At 31.6% G+C, this 23,262-nt stretch overlaps 1 protein-coding gene and 1 long non-coding RNA gene across 2 annotated transcripts in view; both read right to left on the reverse strand.

Moving 5' to 3' along the window:
• LOC127711838 (uncharacterized) overlaps positions 1-23,262 on the reverse strand; it is a 78,911-nt gene that overhangs the window by 5,982 nt on the left and 49,667 nt on the right. The window contains exons 2-5 of the mRNA XM_052217998.1: positions 22,052-22,189; positions 21,417-21,493; positions 11,344-11,646; positions 2,962-3,077 (exon numbers count right to left, since the gene is read on the reverse strand). Of these exons, the coding sequence (XP_052073958.1) occupies positions 2,962-3,077; positions 11,344-11,646; positions 21,417-21,493; positions 22,052-22,062 (507 nt within the window). The 5' untranslated portion in view covers positions 22,063-22,189. The remainder of the gene's footprint in view (positions 1-2,961; positions 3,078-11,343; positions 11,647-21,416; positions 21,494-22,051; positions 22,190-23,262) is intronic.
• On the reverse strand, positions 14,610-17,108 carry LOC127712291 (uncharacterized). Its single transcript, XR_007987020.1, has 3 exons — positions 16,899-17,108; positions 15,600-15,710; positions 14,610-14,729 (listed from the first exon to the last, which is right to left on the reverse strand). It is a non-coding gene; the product is annotated as an uncharacterized LOC127712291 (long non-coding RNA).

The following is a 23,262-nucleotide window of genomic DNA, read 5'->3' on the forward strand; positions in this document are numbered from 1 at the left end:
CCTCCTCCTGTGGAACAACTACATGGAATATTTGGATTGCCATGCTTTTCCCCTTTCTTATTTATTTGAAACTGTTTATGATTTGGTCAAACCCGATGATTCGTATGTAGACAAAACGTGCATCTGACGTAAAGAATTATACGACTGGTGTCTTTCATTGCTAATGCGACAGTTCGCTGCAGGACAAACACAATGAGTTCACTATATTTTCGGTGATTGGCGTTACTGTCGATATATATATATTACAATTTTATAACACTCAACTTTACTTTATATACAAGAGGGGTGAAAGATACCAGAGGGACATTCAAACTCATAAATCGAAAATAAACTGACAACGCCATGGCTAAAAAAGAAAGACTAACAGACTAACAATAGTACACAAATCACAACATAGAAAACTAAACACTAAGCAATACGAACCCCACCAAAAACTGGGGGTGATCTCAGGTGCTCCGGAAGGGTAAGCAGATCCTGCTCCACATGTGACACCCGTCGTGTTGATCATGTTAGTACAAACCCGGTAACAAGTCAAATTCGGTAGGTCACATACGTGAAAAGGGGACAGGATTGTAGTTACGACATTAGGAACATATCCGCTATCATCTGTGAAACGGATATTCCATAACGGTCAACCAACTCGTGATGGCGTCCGTTAAATTTACGAAGGGATGATTTCAACTTCACCATTTGGAAATCTTGGTTTAATAGCTTCCTTGTGAGCAGCAACCCTCTATCAAGGAAATCATGATAGGAAATACAAGCCCGGGAATATCGTATCAATTGGGAGATATATACTCCGTAAGCAGGCGCTGTTGGAATGTTGCTATATAGAAATGGAAAGTTCACAATTTGGAAGCTGAAATCATCTCTTTTGTCGTAAAGTTTTGTTTTCAAACGACCCTCATAGTCAATTTCTAGATGTTAGTCAAGATATGAGGCAGACTTAACTTTATATGTAGTATCCTTTATCTCAAGTTCGATGGGATAGATGCGTTCAACATAGTCACCAAATATTGAATTATTTAGTGAGAGAACATCATCTTTATAGCGGAAAGTGAAGTTAAAGGATACTGCTAACTTCTTGTCTTTCTTCCTAAGAAGTTCCTGTGTGAAGTCAGCCTCATAAGAATAAAGGAACAAGTCGATAAGAAGAGGGGCACAATTGGTTCCCATGGGAATGCCGATAGGTTGTTGAAAAACACGTCCTCCAAACATACATGTAACAAATATGTTGTCAATCAAGCAATCAAGCATCTTGCTAATTTCAGTTAGTAGAATTTTTTGTTTGAATCAAAGTGAGTTTTTCACAAAGTAGGATTTATCCCTCCCTAAAACAAGCTATTTCTATCTACATTGGACATTCTTTTTTATGAAACAAACCAATATCAACTCTTTCAATTTATCTTTAAGTTTGGAATGGGGCATACTTGTGTAAAGTGTAGAAAAGTCAAATGTTTTAATACTATTGCAAGATGAAAGAGATTGTATGTACTCTAAAAGATCTTTGGAATTTTTTAGTATCCACATCTTATAATAATACATAATCCTGGTTATAATACAGGCTGCTAGAAAATTGCATATATCATCTGGCAAATATACCATTGAAAGAAATTGGAACTTTTAAATGAAACACCGAATAACCGACTCGTTAATTGTTGTGTTTGAAATTTGACTGATACAACCATGTTCTGCCGTTGTCAGATAGCCCCAGTTATGATGGAAACGTGGCTTACTTCTTTTGATTTGTTTCTTTCATGAATAAAAAAGGCTGTTAATTGTTTCAGCTACTTTAATATAATCGATATACGATAAAATCAGTTCACGATAATAAACATTTCTCTATGATTTGGTACAGTTTATTACGTGTTTTGAACATCTAATGTTTGCATTTCTCAATTGCGCTTCATAGACGAACAACATACTGATAGTACAAGAGGTAAATAATGATCAAAGGTATTTTATTCAAATGCACGACTAACATTACACATTTTTAGGACATTTTAGGAACACCTTGATGAAACCGATAGATTCATTTTGAATATATAAATGTATAGAATGTATCCCAGCTCTCCATATGCATGATATTTTGAACGGTGACAGACATATTATTCTAGCTATATGTCTTATGCTTTTCATTAGCCAAATGTAAGTCAAACCCGTATTGATAATCTTCCTTGAATTGTAAGTAGAAATTATCAACAACAAAAAAGAACAATTGTTCTCGCTTCAATTTTCTCTTATTGAAAATGTTATCAGTTTGGAATACCATAAAAACATCTGAGAAATAAACCAAGGCTTTTAAGCGGAAATTCGTATTCCGAATTTTTCGATAATTCCAACGAAACAATGGTAACAAGATAAAATGCGAAGTTATTAAGAGAGATACACACTACATGGATACAGCAGTGCATGTGGTATGTTGCCAATGAGACAACTCTCTACAAGAGAGCAAAAAGCACAGACATTAATGTTCATTTATGTTTACGATAAAACTACCTCAGATATCAAAAGCTTAGTTGCCTGCTGATGATTATATGCAATTTGCAGACAGTAGCTAAAATTGATTGTTTTTGTGATTGAATGATTGGTTGATACCGCACACTTGTAAATTGTAAATACTTCATGCATATTTAGGGCGACAACATATGTGTTCATGAAATAGTTATATTATGTTTTGTATTAAACCAACCCAATGAGTGGGATTATACATCCATGAATAAACGTTTGCAGAAAGACGTATTGCTCTGCCTATGTATATAGCAACGACTTTGGAATCAACCAAATGTTTGTTTTGGATCTTAATTTTACCTGCTTGACTGAAGCATCAACCTCTAATTTCAAATTATGTTGTTGACCCAATCATATCTAATCATTGATCTTGAACAAGTAAGACGAGGAAGCAAGTAAATAATAAATCAACAATACTTTCGTTTGATGATCAAGCGATACATATTTTACCTTAAATACTGCAATACATCTTGGTTTCGGGTAGACGGATGAAACTTCTACAAACGCTTTAATATACCCTTCTTTTAATGTAAAATTCCTTGTTATATCTTCTTTCTGTGGTTTTGCTATTAAAATAATATTGTAAAAAGATTCAGTTTGATGATTTGATTTTAACAGTAGAAACATGCAGAGATATGTGCACTACTGTTTAATTTGTCAAATACCACACATTTTATGAACGGCGATTTAATTTATTTTTAGAAAAATTACCGGTTTGAAAACGAATATGTATGATCATTGTTTGTTGGACAATCTCACAATAAATCAAAATAGAATAACAATCAACACCTCGTTCACTAGTTTATTGAAATTAAAAACTGATGCAAATTATCTCTTCAGGGAATAATATGATTATAGTCTTTGCATGTCATATTATCTTGCAGCGAGAAGCCTACTAAGAGTCGACGTGTAAAGAGTCTGCGATTAGAAAAATCAAATCAGATATGCAATGATCAATTAGATATAATAACACAAAGCTAAGATTTTTTTTTACTTTTATTATATTGAGAAGTAACAATTTGACATTTTGAGATTTCCATCGCGATAAGCATAAATATAGAAGTAAATGAAGTCCGTCGTGAACATTTCTCGTAATAATTTACCTACAAAACGGCTATTGTTAATTCAGAAATGTATTGCAAATAAACGAAAAATGTGACCATGGGACACATTTTTCCCCGTTTGAAAATATGCAAGGGCCAAGTTAATAATTAAAACCTATTGACATCTTGTTTTTCTTTGAAACTTAATGACATTTGTTTCTGTATGTTGTCATTAGAGATTGCTCGGGGGTTTGAGTGCTCTCGCTGTTCAATAACAAACAGTAATGGTGTTACTCAAGAACAGTGAAAGTGAAGCAACCCAAATTCAAACTTGATCTGTATTTCGTGGTAATAAGCATTTTGTATAAGATTCAAAATAACTTGATCAAGGTAAACTAAGGTAGCAATACACAGTTAAGAAAACAATTGAAAATTGACCCTCATAATCCATCACCACCCTCTTGCCCCTGTTTTCTAAGAAAAACGTTTCAGACCATTTGATTGTGGCAAAGTAAATTTTAGTTAGAGAGCGGAAACGGTAAATTAAATATTTGTTTTTTGTTATAAAGGGACATAGCTATAGATTTGATTTCCAATAATTTAAATCTCTTTTTGGTGTATTCATGACAAAAATCTGCATTTATTTGATATAAAGTATTGAAAAAAGGGGATGAAAATGATTCAAATGTCCCTATAAATTCATCCCAAGTAAAATTTCAATCCATTTGAGTGATACCTTTCGGAAACCATTGACATTATAAAAAGGTTAAATAAAAATCATATACATTTCAAATTATTTTTCCCGAAATTGAATTAAAAAGTTCGAGCGAAAACAAAATGTTGGAAAACACCACCATAGTTTCTGGACCTATAGCGAGTTCGGATGTAAAAATACGGACTGTCAAACAGAAAATGGCACTTAAAACATGCAAAATTCAATCTTGATGTTCATACAAACCCACTATGAACGCTATAGTTTTCTTCAACTATCTAAAATTAATTTCATTGCACAATAATTTTTCCTATTTGAAAAACATCTACGGGACCAAAATGATAAACCAAACCACTAAAGTTAAAGTATGGATAGGTTTTAGAAAATTAAAACATAGATTTTACATTTGTATAACTTCATTTGAATGCAATTTTTATCCTGAAATTGAAATGATTTAAAATATAGTAAAGAGGACACAACCATATATCAGGTATTTTATTAAACTTTATCGATTATTTGAACAAATACAAAACAATGTATAAGTATGGCCTTCATGAAAAGTTAACATCCAGAATTATTAAATCCAGGCAAGTTATTTTCCTGGAGGTCCGTAGAAAAATTTTAACTTTATACAGATGTAATCATCATGAAAGTGACAACACATTCAGTAATGTATGTAGTGAAGGAGGAATTTCCAATTAAAGTGTCACAATCGATAAAACGACACGACTTTAATTACAGATCAGATATCAACAGATCGAAGACGGTGAAGATCATATGTGATTTTATTCAACGAATGACGAATTTCGATAAAACTAAATTACAGATACAATCCATGTAAATTTATCGATCCATTGAATAAATTATTCTGAAAGGTTATCAATTATCACGGTAATAAGATCTTTGAATATTGTATTACTGACATGATCTTGTTATTAATCTATCAAAATATAAATAGTTATTACCACTTACGGTTCTTCATAATGTCGATACTTTTATTTTGTCATTGCAGAAAGTAATATAGATTCCACCACTGCATCAATTGTATTCCGTTATTTTTACACTTGAGACAGTTTAATTTAAAAAATTTAAAACACGAGGCTTTCCGATCTTTTTAAATTTTTAATTTCAACTGTTGAGAGTGGAGAAATATCGTCATACATGAGATAAAGTGATGGAATCTGTTTGTCTTGAATGAGTTTTAGACGATTCCTAAACAACAATTATACTCCCTTTTCAAAGTTTTACAGAACGTTGTGTTCTTTATATGTGACGTCATCAGACATGGTAGCCTCTTTTCATGACGTCACAATATGAACTTCAGAAGAAAGTAAGAAACAATTACGTCATAATTGAATGACGACCAATCATTTGCCGAGAACAAAGTTTTCTCTAGAGATGAAAATATAGATAACACCACTGCAACAAGTGTGTTACGATATATCTCCACTCGAGACAGTTGAATTTCTATATTTAAAGCGCCAGGCTTGCCGAGCTTTTTAAATAATTAAAATTTAATTGTTGAGAGTGGAGAAATATCGTAATACACGAGTTATAGTGGTGGAATCTGTTTCTCTAATGGTTTTTATCCTTCCTTTTCAAAGATTTTCAGAAATTTGTGTTTTTATATGTGACGTCATCAGGCATGGTCGCCTTTTTTTCATGACGTCACAATAGGAAAATTAAGAAGAAATCAAGAAAATTTGACGTCATAATTAAATTTCGACCAATCTTTTGCCGAGAACAGATATTTCACCAGTGAGGAGAAATATTTTATTCACACCGATCAAGAAATGTGAAAATAGCACAAGATTAGAGAAATATTCTTCTCGAACCGCTGTGAAAATGATGAAGGTATATCCAGAAAAGCGCCTCCGACGCATAAAATTTATAAAGGTTATTCTTATTTTCTACATCAATGGGTCTGTACCAAGTCAGGAATGTGACAGTTGTTATCCATTCGTTTGATGTTTTTGAGCTTTTGATTTTGCCATTTGATTAGGGACTTTCCGTTTTGAGTTTTCCTCGGAGCGCGGTTATTTTTGTTATTTTACTTTTTTTCAAAACTGCTGATGGTGAACTAATTAGTCCCCGAAGGTATCATTTGCTCAGAAGTCAACTGGCATGATTTATAATGTATCTTTCTAACATTTTCTGTTTATAAATTAAGAAATAGATCAAAGACTCAAATTGCCAGGTGCGCAGAATGTTTGTAAAACAATGGAGAATGCTTTATACTAAACATTTAAATATTTGAAAATGACTAAATCTGATAAAAAGAAAAAGAAATGCTCAAACAATTCCACAATAGCAGGTGCACAACTTCAATATAGGTGCATTTCAAGGGATCTGGGTTGAAAACTGTAGGAGAAATTGATTACAAAAAACTTGTACCCTATTTCATAAATTTTGCTGAAAAATAATTAAGTTGTCAAGTCTGAAAAATAAGAAGATATTCATCAAAGACTTCCATAATTGCAGATGCACAACTTCAACAAATGTTCGATCTCCCCGTGAAGTATCAGGTCTCTGGATTGAAAACTGTAGAAAGTAAAATCACAAAAATACTGAACTCAGAGGAAAATTCAATCGGAAAGTCCCAATCACATGGCAAATCAAATGACAAAACACATCAAACGAATGGACAACAACTGTCATATTCCTGACTTGGTACAGGCATTTTCATATTTAGAAAATGGTGGATTGAACCTGGTTTTATAGCTAGGAGAAGTTGATTACACAAAAGTTTTACCATTTTTTTATAGATTTTTCTGAAAAATGACTAACTTCCCGAGTCTGGAAAAATGTGAGAAAACTATCCTCAAACAGTTCCATATAAGCAGGTGTATAACTTAAAACAATCCTTGTATCAAACTCATCAAAAGACAATAATTGAATATTACCAACCCCAGAGGTATGATATTGGTCGAGGTGAATGTCATATCTAATGGGTTGATAAATCATTGTATTAACTGATATCAAAAGTCAACAATTGCTTTATTAAACTACTTTTTTCATCTCTATTTTCCTTTTTTCGGTAATGATATTTAACTGCTCCCTGTTTTTAAACCTACATCATTAACGTTGCCTTGGACAAACTATGTATAGGCATACGTTATCTGTTCATAATACCGGGAAATGGTGAAAAAAAGTAATATAATAAAACAGTTATTGACATTTGATTAGATTGATACAGTGATTTATCAATCCCAGAGATATGATATTGACCGAAGCAAACGACCAAGGGTAAATGTCTTATCTACGGAGTTGATAAATCATTGTACCAACGGATATCAAAATTTAAGAATTGTTTTATTATGCTACTTTTTTATTCATCGCCATTTCAATTTTCTAGTATTTGCTCAAGATATTTAACTGTTACTTTTATACTAAATATATTATCTGCTTTGGCAGTTTTTAAACTTTATGAAGTTGAAATATTCAATAAGATTAAATTAAAAAACATCGAATAAAAAAGAAATATGAGAATGTGCATGACATAATAAGCCACCGTGATTGACGTAGCCTTGGAAAAAATTATCTATAGGTACACGTTAGCTCTTCCAAATCTTACATTAACCTCTTGTGATTTTTTCCCGCGGTGAATTTAACGTTTCATCAAAGAAGATTCCCTAGTTAGATGTTTTTAACCAATGAGAAAAGAGATTTGTTTTACTCATATAATATTAATCGGATGGTATGTTACATTCGTGTGTGGTATCTATATTTGATTCTTATATGACGTTCTTCAAACGATTTGAGTACACACCCGTGGTAAAATATGATTATATTGATATGTCAGCTGATAGTCAACGTCATGGATTGTTTGGGCTGTTCGAATCTTTCTCCCACGTCGTTTGCTTTTTATAAATGAATTACCCGAGGGCAGACGGTGTAAATGACGTCATTGAACGATGACGTTAGAGTATAATCATTATACGGGAGAATGCACGAATTTGCAACTGAAAGTCGTCAAAATATGAATAAATAAACAAACAATGATCAGAATTGTTGAAAGACCATTTACTTAAATAAAAGTAAGATAATCAATCAGCTTCGCCCATGCATGTCTTAAGTATGTTATCGTAAATCAAAAGAATTGCTGTTTTTGTCCTATTAGAATAGAAATAATCCATTGGGCTAGAATTTATATTTATTTTACCACACTACCGCTCGTGGTAAAATATTTTACATAAAGGGCCAACCCGTGGTAAAATCATAATAAATTCAAGCCCCTTGAATTATTACTTAAGTTTTTGATAATTTGTTATAGCTTTCCGTTCTATTGACATCTGCTATCATTTGTATCTAGTATAAATGTTGAACATATACATTTGTAAAAATATGATGCTAATTGGCAATCATACCACATCTCCGTCTTTCATATAGTTGCCAATTTAAGAATACAGTCACAATTTCATTAGAAGTTGGTTGTAAACACGGTAAATGAGAAAAGGGAGTACATATTTTAATCGCATTTTGCATTTTCACCACAAATGTGAATAATGTGTATCCCATATGATTAGTATATCTTTGATTTGATCTTTCATATTCGATACAGTAATAATTTTCACATTTTTACATATGTTATACATTTGTAAGTAGCTTTGTACGTCTATGATGAAGCTATATGTGTCGGAACGACACGAATGGCCCCGCTCGCTAAAAAAGCTTGAAGCCATTTTTAGAGTAGAAATTTTCAATGTCCGAAGCCCGTAATTTCGGCAAAAATCAGTGGATCTGAACCAAACGTAACCTCAATCTGTAACTCATCATAGTAGACTTACATACTAAAAATCAGCTCAATATGTGAAAGCGTTTAGAAAAATTCAGCTGCACAAAACACCTTACAAATATAGATTTATTTCGTCTTCAAGCCATTGTTCCACTACTAAACTGACTATTCTACTTACAAGTACACTTGGTACAATCAAAAACCTTGTAATAAATTGTTCAAATAAGGCCTTTGAAAATAGTGGAATTTATTACTTTTCGAGTGTCAAAAACTCGGTGGAAGTACTTGATAAATTGCATACTTATATTGGTGATTTCAAATCTGTTCAATGTTTTGATTATTCTACCCTATATACCACTTTGCCTCATTATCTTATTAAGAAAAAATTCACACACCTAATTAAATGGGCATTAAAAAAGTCAGAATGCGAATACATATGTTCAAACTCGTTTAGGTCATTTTTTAGTAACAACAAACAAAAGAACTATGTCAATTGGACCTGCTTTGATACTATAACTGCCCTTGAATTTTTACTAGATAACATTTTTGTTCGCTATGGTGATTCCGTATATCGTCAAGTTATAGGAATTCCAATGAGGACTAACTGTGCACCACTTATTGCGGACCTGTTTCTGTATTGTTGTAAGTTACAATGTATGACTAAAATCAGCAAAGACCCAAAAACAACATCTGATACAAAAATCTAATAACTCTTTTAGATATTTGGATGATATATTAGCTCTCAATAATGAAAACTTCAGTATGTACACTAAAGAGATTTATCCTGCTGAACTGACTTTAAATAAAGCTAATACTAACAATGAACACTGCCCTTCCCTGGATCTTGATATCTATATCTTTAACGGGAAGCTTAATACCAAAATTTATGATAAAAGAAACGATTTTTCATTTCCTATTGTTAATTATCCATTTTTGGATAGTGACGTTTCCCTTGTCACCATCTTATGGTGTTTATATATTTCAACATGTTCGGTTCGCTCGTGTATTTAACAACGTATTTGATTTTAACGAAAGAAATCTCTGTATTACTGAAAAATTATTACAACAGGGTTTTCGATATCACAAACTAGTCAAAACATTTACTAAATTTTATCATCGGTACAAGGACATCATTCGTAAATATAAAACAACATGTAGACATCTTATACGTTCAGGTATTTCACATCCAATCTTTTATGGTAATATTCTTTACTAAGCACAAAAATGTCGACATTCACCTCAAAAGCTAACCAAACCTTTAAACAGACTTAATCAGAAGGGATATGGTTATGATACTATTGTCATGTCATTGAAAAATGACATATTTTGGTATTAATATTGATTAACTCATTAGGGTCTTTGCAAAGGAAATAAACACATTTGTTCTAAAACCAGTTGTTGGCATGACACGGGTTATGTTCTTCTCATATATTTTATGATGGTATGATACTAAACCCCTAACGGGAGGGATTGAGCTTGATTTTCATATGATGAAGACATAATCTTTCAATCAGTTTGATTGAAGTCTGGAGCTGGCATGTCAGTAACTGCTAGTAGTCCTTTGTTAATGTATGTATCATTGTCATTTTGCTTAGTTTGTTTTGAACTGAGTTTTACTGTGCGTATTGCTGTGTGTTTGTATATTCTACATTGACTAGAGGTATAGGGGGGAGGGGGTTTGAGATCTCACAAACCATGTTTAACCGCACTGCATTTTTGAGCCTGTCCCAAGTCAGGAGTCTCCGGCCTTTGTTAGTCTTGTATGTTTTTTAATTTTAGTTCATTTATACGTTTTGGAGATTAGTATGACGTCCATTTTCACTGAACTAGTACACATTTTTATTTAGGGGCCAGCTGAAGCCCGTCTCCGGGTGCAAGATTTTCTCGTTGTTTTGAAGACCCATTGGTGGCCTTCGGCTGTTTTCTGCTCTTTGGCCAGGTTGTTGTCTCTTTGACATATGCCCCATTTCCATTCTCAATTTTGTGTATTTTTACGACATTTCCAAAATCCAAAGCCCGTAATTTCGGCAAAAATTAGCGGAGTAGAACAAAACGTAAACCCGATCTGTAACTCATCATGGTAGACTCACATACTAAAATTAGCTCAATGTGTTGAGGCGTTTAGAAAAAAAAAGTCTGTATAACTGTTTATGGGAAATGACGTTATGACGGAATGACGGAATGCAGAATGGCGAAATGACGGAATGACAGACAATAATAAAACTATATGGCCCCGACTTCACTTTACGGGCCATAAAATTAACAATTGGGCAGTAAAATAATTATCAAATAACTAATTTCGTCATACAACAATTGTAGCAATTTTAATGTACGTGTCTTACCTACAAACGTATCCTCATTCAGAGAAAGAATTCCTTCTGCAGATGAGAATCCAGACTCACATTTATACACTAAGTTTAAATCTCCCATGTCAATATTCTTTATAACAAGACAGTACAACATGGAACTATTGTTGTATTTTATAAATACGTCATATTTTGTAGAATAGAGTGAAACGTTATTTATACCAATGAGTTTCCCTGCTTTAGTCCAAGCCATGTGCCCTGGTTTGTCATCCTCGTGAATCATGCATAAAATAGATGCATTTCCTCTAAAATATACTGGTACTTTCAACTTCCATACAACTAAAAGAAAAAAAATAACTGTGATCTAAAATTTGTACTTCACATTTGGCAATCATGAACAAACTTCCGGTATCTAATGGGATGGGATTGGTATCTCATTTACTTTTATCCATACTATACTCACCATTCATATGAAAAACTTAAAATGCAACTTATGCGCTTTCTTGGTTTGTTTCTCAATTAGACAAAAATGCTTGGTTTTTTTTTACATAACACATGTGTCCATTCATTTCTGTAGACATCATGCATTGGGATATCTGCAGGCGTATACATATTGTATCACATATGACTGTTCTAAGTCTCATTACTCTGGAATGACAAACCGGAAAATTTTCAAAATAAACAGCCAGTCTACAATCACCAATCCCAACAACAGTGTAAAATTCAGGTAAATTGATCCAAGCTATAGCTAGTACCTTTCACTATTCTGCTGGCCAAAGTAAGATAATTTTTAAATGACATTTTTTTTTTATCAAATTTAATTTTATGTCACCCAGTGGAAAATCTAGTAACACAACCTCCCTTGTTAACATTGAACACTAAATCTTTTCAATGTTTGTCCCATCAAGGACGCTATCTGTCATAACTTCACGGGAAAACGCTCAGGTAAATAATAAAAAAACAGATATAAATTGAAATAAAAACAAAACTTCCATTTAATGTTATTATTTCCCTCCTTAAATAGCAAACGAAGAATACAGCTTGCTATAGGAGCTTGATGTAAAATGTTGCTATGCGAATAAATTCCTGGAGTACCAACTTCAATTTATTGTTCTATTGGCTGTATACCTCTCTGGAACATGCTAATTATCCATATATATATAAAACTTGATCAGAGAAAGTCAAGGAAAAAAATCCCAAGAAATCGATTGATATGCAGCAAAGATAAGCACTATTGAAATTAAGTTACCAAGCAAATTCAAATGGACTCACCGAATTAGATTGAGAAGACCGCAAATACATGTACAAAAAATCGAGACGACCTTTTCTTAAAATTGTATAAAAAATAGTACAAAGATACATACTTTTAATTATAAAAATATTTATTTTTCTTTTTTTTAACCTGCACAGACAGAATTTAAAATTGTCACATTCACGAAAAGACATTATAACTATATTGAATGTTCACGTGGCAAGAGCAGACCAGTGTACTCGAAAACTTAGATGTGAAAAATAAATATATTTATGTTAAATTGTAACATGCTAAGGACTTTGTGGAACACCCTGAAAATTCGTGACCGGAAAGATCTTTAGATTTTGTATTACATTGTTTTATTATTTATTTCTCGACTTTTTCATAAGAAGAGTGAGTTTTCTATTGTCTTCGTTCACTAGATTTCCCACTGCACCAATTCAAACAGTTATGTAAATTTCCAAGTTAACCAAAGCATAATCAAGTTATGGTACAAATTTACTTAAATATGACATTCCAAGTACGCAACTCTGGGAAAACAAGCAAGACCATTTTCAAAATCGAAAAGATGGTTTCTTTTATCAATCCAAACATAAATGTGAAGTTTTGATGATATCATTGCCGGCCGATATGTGAAAACATTGCCTTTAAATTTGACCCGTTTCTCTGAAGAAAAAAAAATAATATTTCTTAAAATGTCATGTGAATTGGTGAAAGCAAATTGGAGCAATTGTACGACATGTTTACGGACGCATAAACGTATGGAGTATGTATAAGATATAAACGTCCCGTCTACGAAAGGCATATAGAAAATACTAATGTAACATGAGAGATATAAATTTTGATATTTTTTAGTTTAAATTATTTCCCTTTGTACACCCAGCAAACACAAAAACATCTTTAAAATGTTTTTAAAATGTTGTGTCTAATGTCATGAAAATATCACAAAAAAACGTGAGAAAAACATTAAATGTATGGTAGAATATATATCGCTAAAACGTTTTCTAATATATTTTCTAAACTATTTGCATAATATAATTAAAATGTTGTAAAGAAATATCATGATAATGTGAAAAACAATGGCGTATAAAACATTTTGATAATCTTTTAAAAAATATTTTCTAGAAATATTTTCTGAACGTTTGAAAAACATCATAAACATCAAATAATGTTATAAAAATGTTTTTTGGATGTTTTCTTGCAAGTGAGACTGCCTAAAAAATGTTTTCAAAATGTTTTAAGAAGATGTTTTTGGTTGATATCTAGATCATATCAATATAAAAATTTCTGTACTTTTGATTGAGTTTCCTGCTTTTTTAAATAACAAATCATTAGTGATTAATTCTATATACAAACAAGAATAAATCAGTTGTTTTGCTAAGCATATGAAATTCACAATTCAAATTCTCTAAAAACAAGAAGTATCTACAAATTTTGACACATCCAAAATGGCAGACACAACTCATCATGGTCAAGCCACTTACCAAATATGAAGTCATTCTGTTCATCAGCATTACTAATTAAAGTAATGAAAAATTTGAGAACATTCAACATTTTGAAATACAATGTATAAGCAAACAGGAAACAGGTGCCCGATACAAAAATGTTCACACATCACAGTTCATCACTATCAAGCAGCTCATTAAATATGAACTCATCTTTATCAGCAGTTTTGGGAAAAACAGTGATGAAAATATTTGTTGGACAAAATCCGACAAATATAGGTGGACAGACGACAGACAGTGCAAGAAAGCCCACATTCCAACCACAATGGTATAATGTTTAGTTTTTCACTCTCAACTTTTATTACCTATCTTATACACATCATGCATATGTCAACCTGAACATGCATGACATATATGCCATTGGACATTATGCAAACATTATACACATTTTTAAGTTCAAGTTACATTGACTAAAACTTGTGTCCCAAATTCAGATTTTTCAATACAACTTCTCTTTCTAAACTAAAACACTACACTTCTAATAGGGTTACATCTTAAGTCAATAATCATTGATAATTGGCTGAAGAGATGAGAACAAAACACCATTTCACATCAACTATTTGATTTATTTAAGAATACATTGAAAAAGTCAATCAATTGTCTTATTCAAAATCACTTGGAATGTCTTGTAGTGTCTTATATCTTTTTCTTGCTGTGCCATGCTTCTGAAAAAAAAAATTAATCTTACATTCACATATAAACTTCTTGCACATTCCTTTATTATAGAACGATTCACGTTGCCTGAAGGATATACATCCCCTCCACTTTAAAGTTTTGAAACAAATAACGATGATAGTCTGTCGGAAGGGGACCATAAATGGCTGACCGTGTTAAGAGAGAGCAATATGCCACGCTGAACTTCATTTAGTTATTAAAAAAAAACCACATAAAAAACTTTAGACTAAATATGTGTCCAGTCAAGAGTCTTATTTCATTATACTCGATGATTGTTGTCTATCATATTTTTTTTCTTTTATTGTTTTGTATAAATCAGGCTGTTGTTTTTCTTGGTTTTTTTTAGTTTTCATTAAATGCATTGTATCATATAGGGGCCTTTAAAAGCCCTGCTACATAATGTCATTAAACATCTTATTGTCCTTTTTAAGTGTTAAACTCTGTAGAGTGACATACATGTAGTTTATAACTTGTCATTTGTATCTAAGGGCATATGATACAGTCCTAGAAGTATACTATAGGCACATAATAACTTATCGAAGTGTTACGCATTGTTTCTGCAATGATGATAATAATATAACTTAACTTCCGAGAAACACACGTCATTAAATGAGTTGTTTATATGTATTTGAAATACTTCAAAGGAAAGCAAATATGTTGTTTATGAAAGCACACTGTTGGACTAAAAGATTGATTTAAATAAACAACTTGTTTCTATTTTGTCACAAAAAAAATAATTTATTCAAATATCCAGATATCTTTTCTGTATTGTATGCCCTTAATCTTGAATGTAATGCATTGTTTATGCTAAATATTTGAATTAACTATGGAATAACAGTAATTCTGTATGAAAATCTTACTTCAAAAAAAAAATTCTCCCGAAAGGTTGTAGACATTCATAAGAACCTGTGCCACTTCCAAATTGTAAACCTGCATATTGAACTTGTCCTTTGTGGCTTTTCTTTTAGCTCCTGTTAAGAAATAAAAGATACATTGTATGTACTGTGTGTATGAAGCAATAAATATAATTTTAAGCAACAGTTTATATTATCTTGCTTGTACTGAAGTCTTACATAGTCTTTGTAATGTTCATTAAGCTGTTAAGGGAAATTTAATTTACTGTTTTGCAAATACATACATACACTGATTTTACTAGAAAAAAAATCTCCATATTCAAATGGTGCTTATATTAGTGTTATTGTAACTTGTTTGTGTGCCTTGGAAACAAGGTATTGAGTCATACTTATTGGCAATAGTTGTTGTTGGTTTAAGTCTGTCAAAAAGACTTTTTCATAATGTGTATTTAATGTAGGCAGTTAGTTGTTTTGTTTCAATTGTGTTGAGAAAAATTTAACATTTGTTTGTCAAGGGCAAGGCTTCAAAGTGGACTACAATGTATATGGCATTGGTCATCAGTTTTGAAAGCCGTACAGTGACCTATAATTTCTTTTATCCAAGTCATTTAAATTCTGGTGGATAGCTGTCTCATACACCTTATCGCTATTTCAGTATTTGGAAATCTGTCCTGCTTGATCTTTTTACGTCAGCATACGTCATACAATAATACGCCTTATCGCTATTCCTACTTGACCCGAGAATCTATCCTGCTTGAACTTTTGACGTCAAACAACAATCACTTTTCCATTGTGGCATCAGATATTTTTTATGATGACGTCAAAATTTTAAGGGAACTTGTGACAGTTGTGTGATGTCCAGTGATGGCGGACAAATAGCGATAAGGTGTATTACTTTCAATTGTGGTGTCAAATATTTTCTAATATGACGTCAACATTTTACGGGAACTTTTGTGATGTCCATGGCCAGTAATGGCGGACAAATAGCGATAAGGTGTATTGGCAATCAAACACACAAGCCACATATCCTTATAATTTTTTTATATCAATGAACAAATTCATAATTGGTGTACGTAGATGCTTGAACATTGCCTTATGGAGCTACTTATAAGATAAATGTATAGACTTATAGACTATTTACAAGTATCACTCCAAACCGTAACGTTTGCTTGCCTTGGGCAGGGGCCCCCCTTTTTTCAAAACCTTGATCCGCACCTCCAGAACCAGATGTAATTTGGTTCCGATTATGATTGAACACACACAATGAATGCACAAGTTTCATCTTAACAGATTAATCGTTCTTACCAAGTGAGTATATATCACGTAACAAACAATTTTCTTGGCTCTCTTTGTTGATATCCTGTCTTCGTTTCGAAATTCAAATTTCAAAATCATTTCCGGTGATAAAACAAAAATCGATTCCGGAAAAGGTCGGTTTTCCGTAAGGCATATAAACGATACGAAAATTGAACTTAGTACAGTTACAGTTTTCATTTCTTAATTTCTAAAATATACACGAACGAAATGAATAAACATTAAAGAAAGGTGATTGTTTATTAATACATTATTGCTTAATTTAATGTTGACTCTTTTGAATTTTAATATTTAAAGAAGGAATAAAATCTGACTTCAAGGATCTTCAAGATATCAATTAAGGATTTCAACCATAGTATCTTGTTTGTCATGATATTGATGAAATGTAGTACTATATCTTATCCTGAAAAAAAAACAGCTAATTCCACAAAACGTTGTTTGTGGGGTTTTGAATAAAGTTTAAATAAAATGTTATTTTTATATCCGTTAAATGTTGAATAAAATATCAGAAAGACTATTAAGTAATGTGTATGTCAGAATATTTTATAGAAAACATTTAGCTGATATTTTTCAGATGTTTTATGTAAAACATTTTAATTTTACGTTATAAAACATTTTATGCAAATAGCAAAACTATATTCTCTGTAAAACATTTTTTTACAGAATGTTTTTTGGATATTTGGAAAATATTTACTTTAAATGTTGTTAAAATATAAAATACCAATTGAAGAAAATATTATTTTTTTATATTATAAAATATCTACGGGATATTTTAGAACAATGTTTGAGAACATGAATAAAAGATATTAGCAAATAATATTTTGTTAATGTTGTAAAAACATTTTACTTAAATGTTAGAAATAAAACATTTCAAAAGCAATAAAATAAACATTTTTTTTATGTTTAAATGATATCTTATTGAAATAAATTGTGAGAGACGTCCATATGACATTAAAAAAATGTTTTTAAAATGTTGTGTGTTTGCTGGACAGTTATTAAAATTAAGTTTGGAAATTATTTTGTACATCATTGTGAATAAGCAAGGAAAGCTATTAATAATGGTGCATTTTTTTAAAGTGTATTGGGTTTTTTATTCTTAAAAATTACTATTTAGTAATTTGAGATATTCAAAGAAGATATAAAAAGAAACTAAAGACAATTTTTGATTGATCTTGATTTTGTTGTAAAAAGAGATTTTTGAAACTATCGTAGCTTAGAGTTGACTGCGATTGCGCAGATAACAGCGTCATTTTGTCACTGACAAGTCTTTTTGTAACACAATGTGACGTGTGAAATATAATGTTGGAAACAGAATTGTGAGGATTCAAATATTGTAAGTTGAATTATGATTATTATGAACTTATTTTATTGTTTCATACACATTTTTATCATAGTGAACTTTTGAGTGAAAAACGTATCATGTGTAGCAAGTCGTTTAGATGAAATAATTCATAGTTTATAACGTTATTACACATTTAAGAAAGTTAAGAAACTAAGGTTATTATAATAAACTCCCTCAAGCAAATTTTACATTAGAAGAATTCTTTGTATGTGTTTTTTTGTTAATGTATGTGAGGTTAGCAACCGGTTTGTTATTCGTTATTTGATATTCATTATCCAACCGGCTGCCAGCAGTCGGTTCGATATTCAAATTTTCTAAGTTGAAAATAATAAAACAATTAAACATTTGATAACATTCAAAGCATGATAGTTTGTAGTTAATAGTTGTAAAAATTAAGAGATAAAGGAAATCTTTTTTGTGACCAATTCAAGTTATCGTAAATTGTCCTCAAATATAAACCCTTATGTAAATCGAATATTTCTCTTTATGACCTTTAGATTTTTATCAATAGAATATAATCAAGAATGAACATTTAAAGGTGATATTTCAAGAAACAAAAAGAAACGACCGCTCTATTAAGATTTAAAAATAGAAATAGAAACAACTATGGAAAGCCAAAAAAAAAAGATTATTTCGAATGACTAAATATTCAGCTATATCCAAGAACGAGGGGTTGGCTAGATCTTCCTTTTCTCTCAATCTTCATAATATTAGTTTAAACAATATTTATTCAGATAAATCAACATTAAACGTTATGATACAAATGAAATAAATATTAAGGATTCAGAAACAAGCAAATTTGCTTTTACAAATCTGTCTCCTTTTACACAAATAATACACTTATTGAACAATACATAAATATAAATACTGGCATGCTCTGTAATAAATATATGAATATGAAAAAGTAGAAAATACAATAGACAAGAAGAAGAAAGAAAGAAAATACAAAAATAAACATGAATTTTTGTAATGCATACAGTGTGAAATGCTTGGGTTCCTATTGAATTGTGAAGCAGTAACATCAAGGGTTAAAACGTCAGCTTTTGATAATATATTTCTGCACCAAACTAAATAAATGACTATTTTGCTCATCTGAGAGTACCGTTGATCCAAAAAGCAAAATTTTTGTGTCAACTTGGACAGGAAGAACTGAAATAGAAGCTAATAGTTCATGTCTTAAATCAGTGTATATTCGAATATTATGCAAATAGTTAGTAAATATATAGATATAAATGACATCAACAGGAATTTGGGTAAACTTTTCGTCTTCTAAGTTTAAGGAGGGCTCAAAGTGCCAGTTTGATATTCAAAATTTATAGTGAAAACCTTCTGGAGACCGCTGTTAAAACAGTGAGACCCCTCTGGTCTTTCAATATTCACAAAATTAAATACTATTGTAGATCTAGATTATGTAAATATACAGATGCTATTAAAAGGATTTCCCAGAAAAATGTCATCTTCGATATGTTCGGAGGGCTTAAAGTGTCAGTTTTCAAATAAAAATTCAGGTCAAAGGGCACAGGGCGTTGGCTAGATCTTCGAGATCTCTCAATCTTCATAGTATTATGCATATAGTTAGTAAATATATAAATATATAAATATAAATGACATCAAAAAGGAATTTGAAAGACCAGGGGAGTCCCACCGTCATTTAAGCGGTTTCCGGTAGACTTTCACTACATTATAATTTTGAATATCAAACTGGCACTTTGAGCCCTCCGTTAACATAGAAGAGAAGAAGTCTACCCAAATTCTTTTTGGGATCATTTTTATTTTTATATCAACTAACTATCTGCATAATTTCATGAAGATTGAGAGATTAGGGGGTCTAGCCATCGCCCTGTGAACTTTGACCTGAATTTTCGACGATTTTTCGATGAAAAGTGACAATGTACGCCCTCCGTAGATATCAAAGATAACATTATTTTGGGAAATCCTTTTAAAACGATCTGTATGTATACATAGTCTAAAGATCATTCAATTGCATGTCCATTGAAAGACCAGTGGGGGTCCCACCGTCATTTAAGCGGTCTCCGGTTGATTTTCACTATATATTTTGAATATCAAACTGGCACTTTGAGCCCTCCGTAAACATAGAAGACAAGAAGTCTACCCAAATTCTTTTTGGGCTCATTTGTATCTTTATATCAACTAAAAAATCTGCATAATTTCATGAAGATTGAGAGATCAGGGGGGTCTTGCCGTCGCCCTGTGCCCTTTGACCTGAATTTTCGACGATTTTTAGCTTAAAAAAGTGACAATCTCTTTTTTTTTTGGCTTTCCGTAATTATTTCTATTTCTATTTTTAACTAATGCTACTAAAGTGGTCGTTTGTTTTTGTTTCTAGTAAAAAGTACATCTCTGATTGCATTTAATTCATTAAGACAAATGTGCAATTTACATAAGGGTTTATATTTGAGGGCAACGGGAATTTACTACAGCTTGCAGGGTTCATAAAACGATTTCCTAGATATCATTTTACTCCTTTTATCTATGAATATCATGTTGTTATCGAATAATTAGATTTTTACTTTTATCAACTAAGCAATTTGAATATCGAACCGACTACTAGCAGCCGGTTGGATATTGAATATCGAATAACGAATAACGAACCGGCTGCTAACATCACATCCATGCTCCAGATCTAACCTTTCTACGTTTTTACACATCCCTGTTTTACACAAATGTTTGGGTTATAGCTTTCTTGATGCAGGTAAATTTAGAATTTCTAAGGTGTTATTTCATCTTCTAGCACTTGGTTGATACCACTGCTGGTAGACTGTAGGTCCCCGGGATATCTCCAGCTCAGTAGTCGGTGCCTAAGTACTGTCATGAATAATAACATATTTTTCAAAAATCCCCTTTTGATAAATTAAGAAATTAATAAGAAACTAAGGTTCAAACTACCTCAGGCAAATTTGACCTTAATTGAATTTTGCTTCTCTTTTGTCTGGCCATATAGCTCCCTATATTTCTACTTAATATCCCTGGCTTTCAAATGTTCAGGTCTGAACATTCCTAATGAAAGTAAATCCAGAATAGTGTAACGTTCATTTATTCCCCTTTTTTAAAAAACCCGAATGTCAATATATATATATATATAAATTACTATAAAAATAAGGAGATGATGTATGGTTGTCAATGAGACAACGTATTTCAACACTTACTTGTATGGTCACTATCCATAACAGAATCAATAACACATATATAAGTGATGATGAAAACCAGAACTATTCTGCATATTCTAAAAAGAACAGGTAAAATTAATTTCATACTGCGAGTCTTTTTCTATAATATGAAACTCAACTGAAACTACACAGCAGCATATAGCCATGGTATATGCCATTCTTGATCGTTCCTGGTAAAGGTTATTCCATAAAAGGGCCACGGACGCACCAACTTTATAAAGTGTTATGTTCCTTTAATAACGAGTAATGATGCAATCCATTAGTAGTCTGCATGTCCAAAAAAAACCAGTTAAACATTTAATTTCTGAGAAATAAACATTACAGTGAATTCATTTCAATAATGTGCATTACTTAATCAATGTGCATTTTTTCTTTGCTGCAACTTTAGACTACAATGAGTGTACTGGTGAGCTATCAGAAATAGGAAATAAATTCTTCAGATCGGCAAGGCATTGACATTGATTGGAGATATGTTATTGTATTTCTAATTACACCTTAAAAGGAATAAATTGGCTTTAAAGATTCGTTTTTTGTTTGTATTTCTAAACAGCTGAATGCAGTTAAACATGTTTCTAGCGTCTACCAAACCTTAATTTCATAATTATTATGCATACCTCGTTATCATGATTACATGAAAAGATCCCACGTATGATGGGAACTACAACAGATCGTCGTAAAAAATCAATGCAAGAATGTGAGGTAACTTGTTTATTTTAGTCTGCTTTCGATATCTGTGTGCGGTTACCAGTTACCTGTGCAAAATATAGAAATCATTAGGCTTTCAAAAACCAAACAAGAGCGCACACGCTAAAATTTCTCGCCTGCTTAACTGTTCGTGATCGAATTTATGTTAAGAAAAAAGGGTTATACAACAAGTTTTACATAAAAGTTACATTTTTAAAAATGATCCATGTGAATGAGGTAAAGGTCAGATGAGCCTTGTGAGATGAACATGTGCGCATTACAATTATTCCATACACCAAATATAGTTAATATATTGCATATAACTTCTTAGAAATGGACTAAAACACAAAAACTTATCATTAACCAGTGAACAATGAACTTGAGGTCAAGGTCAGACGACACCTACAAGACGAACATGTACACCTTACAATCATTCCAAACACTATATTTAGTTGACCTATTGTTTATAGTATCTGAGATAATTGACTTGACTTAACATTAATCACTTATCCATATGAGCCCTGTCTGATGGACATAAAGGCCTTGCAAGGTACCAATATTCAAAAGATAATTATCCTATTACTCATTATAAAAGAGATATACACATAAAAAAAAAAAAATACAGTTTATTAAGCAGTCGCTGAACAACTGCAATGAGGTAATGTGTCACACATTATTTTTGTACTAAATTTTATATTAAAAACTATCTAAATATGTTGATTTCTATTACAGTTTATTAACGTGTACATTTCGTGTGCACCAGGCATATGTAATTTATTCAATAGTAATGACCTCGAAATTCATAATGAATTTAAATGTCCGAAATATTTGTTTACACCTGAAACATGTTAGATTATAAATTTATATTTGTCAATACTTATGGTCAAGATTGAACTTAAATCTTACGGTTTTTCAATATTTCTATTTGATCAATTATGTTTAATTCAATACACAAGCGTGTAAATAATTTTTCTTTGATAAACGGAATCAATCTGTTATCTAATTTCTGTTGACAAAATGACCATTACTAACTTTGTTGTTAGCAACGCTATTTGATATTTAAAGAAAGATAAATCTGTATTAAAGGACTCCGTTTGGATATGCCAACGTGAATGTGAATAAAAAGTTAGTACCCCGGATT

The sequence above is a fragment of the Mytilus californianus genome, unplaced genomic scaffold, assembly GCF_021869535.1.
Source record: "Mytilus californianus isolate M0D057914Y unplaced genomic scaffold, xbMytCali1.0.p SCAF_8, whole genome shotgun sequence".
NCBI classification, from domain to species: Eukaryota; Metazoa; Mollusca; class Bivalvia; order Mytilida; family Mytilidae; genus Mytilus; species Mytilus californianus.